Below are 4,703 nucleotides of genomic sequence, written 5' to 3' on the forward strand. Positions count from 1 at the left end.
ATAACCTAGCATAATCCTCTGCTGAATGGGTAATCTTTACCGGTAAAAAGTGCGCTGATTTTGTCATTCTGTCGACAATCACCCAAATAGAATCATGTTGTATGCGAGACCTTGGCAAGCCTGTGATGAAATCCATATTTATCATCTCCCACTTCCATTTCGGAAGTTCTATATTTTGAGCCAAACCACCGGGACTTTGGTGTTCTACTTTCACTTGTTGGCAATTTGGACACTTAGCAACAAACTTTGCAATGCCCTTCTTTATGCCATTCCACCAATACACTTCTCTAAAATCGCGATACATCTTTGTGGAACTCGGATGAATGGAATATCTGGAGCTATGAACCTCCTCCATGATCCTCTCTTGGAGTCCATCCACCATAGGTACGCACAATCTACCTTGATATCTCAATACACCATCTCCCCCTTGTTCAAAAGCTAGTACTCTTTGCTTATGAACATTTACCTTTAAGTCTAGCAAAATAGGATCTCGGTCTTGCTTTTCTTTCACTTCTGACACTAGTGATGATTTAGCCCAATTCATCACCACCATTCCTCCTTCTGTGGAATCCATCAGGCAGACTCCTAAGCGTGCAAGTCTATGCACATCCTTAGCTAAATCTCTCTTTTCTTCCTCAACATGGGCGGTACTACCCATAGATAACCTGCTTAAAGCATCAGCAGCCACATTAGCCTTACCTGGGTGGTAAAGAATACTCATGTCGTAATCCTTGAGTAATTCTAACCACCTCCTTTGTCTGAGATTAAGCTCTTTCTCCGTGAACACATATTGAAGGATCTTATGATCAATGAATATATCAACATGAACACCATACAAATAATGATGCCATATCTTCAAAGCGAATACTACAACAACCAACTCTACGTCATGGGTTGGGTAGTTCTTTTCATGAACTTTCAACTGTCTGGAGGCATAAGCTATAATTTTGTCATTCTGCATTAAAACACAACCCAAGTCAACCCTAGATGCATCACAATACACCACAAAACCTTGAGTACCTTCTGGTAAGGTTAACACTGGGACAGTAGTCAACCTCTTTTTCAATTCCTGAAAGCTTTTCTCACAAGCTTTAGACCATTGAAATTTCACTGTTTTCTGAGTCAACTTCATCAACGGTGAAGAAATAGACAAGAAACCCTCTACAAACCTTCTATAATAGCCAGCCAAACCCAAGAAACTCCTAATATCAGTTGGAGATGTGGGTCTAGGACAATTCTGCACTGTCTCAATTTTTTGAGTATCACCTTTAATTCCCTCTCCAGACACAATATGGCCTAAGAATGCCACAGACTCAAGCCAAAACTCACACTTAGAGAATTTGGCATACAACTCTTTATCTTTCAAAGTCTGAAGAACTATTCTGAGATGACTGGCATGAACTTTTTCATTCCTTGAATAGATTAATATGTCATCAATGAAGACGATAACAAACATATCTAAATAAGGTTTGAAGACTCTATTCATAAGGTCCATGAACGCTGCAAGTGCATTGGTCAAACCGAACGACATGACCTTAAACTCATAATGAACATAAGAGGTCCTGAATGCTGTCTTGGGAATATCACATTCCCTTACTCTCAATTGGTGGTAGGCTGATCTGAGGTCAATTTTTGAAAAACATGAAGCACCCTGAAGTTGATCGAAAAGATCATCAATTCTCAGAAGAGGATACTTATTCTTGATGGTAACCTTGTTCAACTGACGATAATCTATACACATCCTAAGGGAACCATCTTTCTTTCTCACAAATAAGACCAGAGCGCCCAAAGGTGAGACACTTGGTCGAATAAAGCCCTTATCTAAAAGATCTTTCAACTGCTCCTTCAACTCTTTCAACTCTGCTGGTGCCATTCTATATGGCGGAATAGATATCGGACGAATATCTGGAAGAAGATCTATACCGAAGTCTATCTCTCTCTCAGGAGGGACTCCGGGAAGATCATCTAGAAAGACTTCTGGAAACTCTTTTACTACTGCAACTGACTGAATAAGAGATATCTCAACACTCGAGTCATTAACTCGGACTAAGTGATAGACACACCCCTTAGCAACTAATTTCCTTGACTTAAGGTACGAAATGAAATGACCCTTAGGCACTGCTGAACTGTTTTTCCATTCTAAGACTGACTCATTTGGAAACTGAAACTTGACTACTCGAGTTCTACAATCAACTAAGGCATAATAGGCATAAAGCCAGTCCATGCCTACAATGACATCAAAATCTACCATGTCTAATTCAATTAAATCAGCCATGGTATTCTTGTGATTGACGGAAATGGGACAATCACAATAGACTCCTTTGTTAAAATAGACTCACCAACAGGTGTAGAAACACTGAATGGTTCACTAAGTTGCTTAGGAATAACATCAAATTCATAGCAACATATGGAGTTACAAAAGATAAACTCGCTCCTTGATCTAGCAAGGCATATAGAGTAAAGTCAAAGACTTGAATCATACCAGTGACAACATCTGGCGAATTCTTTTGCTCTTATCGACTGTTGATAGCATATAAGAGGTTTGTTCCTCCGCTAGTACCGGAAGTAGCCCCTCTAGGTGCAATTCTGTCTGGTGGAGCAACTGATGAAGAGTGGGCTCTATTTCCCCCATTTCCATTTCCCTGCTTGCTCTTTGGACACTCTCGCATGAAATGCCCAGTCTGGCCACACATGAAACAACCAGTGGAGCCCTCACGACACACACCTGAATGGTTCCTACCACACTTGGCGCAGGCAGGAGGCTTACTAACCCCTTGCACTACACTCTCCTGAGAATAGGCAGGCTTAGCCCTAGAATTCTGACCATAGTACTCACCCTTGTTCTTAGGTGCAGGTGCACTAGCATATGATGGAACATGTCCCTTTTGTTTCTGTTGGAAAGATGACCGGTTGGCATTACTCTTCTGCTGCCCGGACTCGTTCCCTGTCTTAGCCCTTATGTTCATGAACTCCTCTCTATCTCTCAGCTTCTCTTACTCTACCAGCTGCATATAGACCATCAACCTTGAAATGTCCATGTCCCAATAAGCATTGCTACCCGACCCTCTTTGTTTGATAGACGACCCAACCCAACAACAAACAAGCTCATTCTACTTTTCATGTCCTTAACCATTTCCAGAGCATAACAAGATAGTTGGGTGAACTTCAACCCATAATCATGAACACTCAAAGAATACTGCTTAAGTGTGAAGAACTCACGTACCTTAGCCTCTTTCAGTTCGTAGGGAAAAAAACGCCCCAAGAAAGCCTCTTCAAAACATGCCCAACTCGCAAGTGGTGCATCTTCATCTCTACCTCCTTTCCACTGATCAAACCAAGTCCTAGCATCATTATTCATCTGATATGCAGCTAACTCAACTCTCTCAGTATCAACAACATGCATCACATCGAATACCTTTTTCAGTTCCTCAGTGAAGTTCTGTGGATCCTCAGTAGTTCTTGAACCAGTGAAACTTGGGGGATTCATCCTCAAGAACTCATGAATCCTTGAAGTGTCAGCCTCTCCTTGTCGATCTCCTCCTTGCTGCCCAACTTTATTGGTCACAACTTGACTAAGCATCATTATAGCCTCACAGAACTCAACATTTGTCACTTCTCCTTGCGGTTGCACTTCAGGTGCATTGGGTAACTCTTGTTCCTTAACATTACATCTAGCAGGATGACTTCTGACAGCTCTTCGTGGAGGCATGATTATCTGAAACACACGCAAGCACGAATTAGAGGGAAACTTTTAGAGATTAAACTCTAACGCACGAAATGAGTGTAAAGGAAGTGAAGAAATTCTTAAATGTTCCAGCCTCTTAATTATAGATGTGGTGTGCTTCACACCAGTAACTAGGACTCTACAGACACGACTTCATAGACTCCCTAGGACTCTTGAACCTGGCTCTGATACGAAGTTTGTCACGCCCAGAGCCTACACCCTGGATGTGGCCGACATTCGAAGACCATTGCTGGCCCTAAGCGAACCCTTGACATGGCTTAGTTAACTTAGCGGAAGACAATATTCATATCTATAATGATCGATGACATTTAAATGAATTGAATAATAAGATAACTGAGAATGTTAAAGATTAAACATTCAACTTGGACAAAAGTGGCAACCCAAGTCTTGACAATAAGAATTGATGATGAAAGGACTCAAAGGACTAACATCTGACTGTCTATGAAGCCTCTAATAACAATTGAGATGGATGTTGGGATAGACCCCACAACATCCTAATAAACTAGACTAGAAAGAAATGAAATGGATCCTCCGGAAAGCAAAGAGGCTCACCAACAGACTCTGAACTACTCAGTGGATCAACGATGTGTCGGAATGCCGATCCTAGTTACCTGTGTCTGCATCATTAGACGATGCAGGCCAACTGGCATCAGTACATTAAATGTACTAGTATGCGAGTTGGAATGCTAAAACAACAAAGGCTAGAAAGAATCTGAAAGAAAATGAAAAACTTACCTGGCTCAACTTAACTCAACCTGACTAAACTCATTTCAATATAAAGCAATTTAAAACAAGTGCAATATAAAGAAAAGCTATTTAAAAACATTATTTTAACTCTGTGTGAATGCAAAGATATTAATGACTCTGAGATGTATGTAAAAATTCAATAAACTGATGTATATAAAAAATACAATAACTTATTAGGGAGTTTCTCTAACTGACAACCATCACATAAGAG

The 4,703-nt window shown here is 40.7% G+C and overlaps 1 protein-coding gene across 1 annotated transcript; it reads right to left on the reverse strand.

Annotated features, from left to right (window-relative positions):
- Window positions 1-2,619: 2,619 nt before the first annotated feature.
- LOC125877557 (uncharacterized) lies at window positions 2,620-3,709 on the reverse strand. The gene is made up of 4 exons (XM_049558817.1): window positions 3,521-3,709; window positions 3,224-3,439; window positions 2,726-2,891; window positions 2,620-2,681 (listed from the first exon to the last, which is right to left on the reverse strand). The coding sequence occupies exons 1-4, from the start codon at window positions 3,707-3,709 to the stop codon at window positions 2,620-2,622; spliced, it is 633 nt and encodes a 210-aa protein (XP_049414774.1).
- Between the last annotated feature and the right edge of the window lie 994 nt (window positions 3,710-4,703).

The sequence above is a fragment of the Solanum stenotomum genome, chromosome 9 (assembly GCF_019186545.1).
Source record: "Solanum stenotomum isolate F172 chromosome 9, ASM1918654v1, whole genome shotgun sequence".
Classification (NCBI taxonomy): domain Eukaryota; kingdom Viridiplantae; phylum Streptophyta; class Magnoliopsida; order Solanales; family Solanaceae; genus Solanum; species Solanum stenotomum.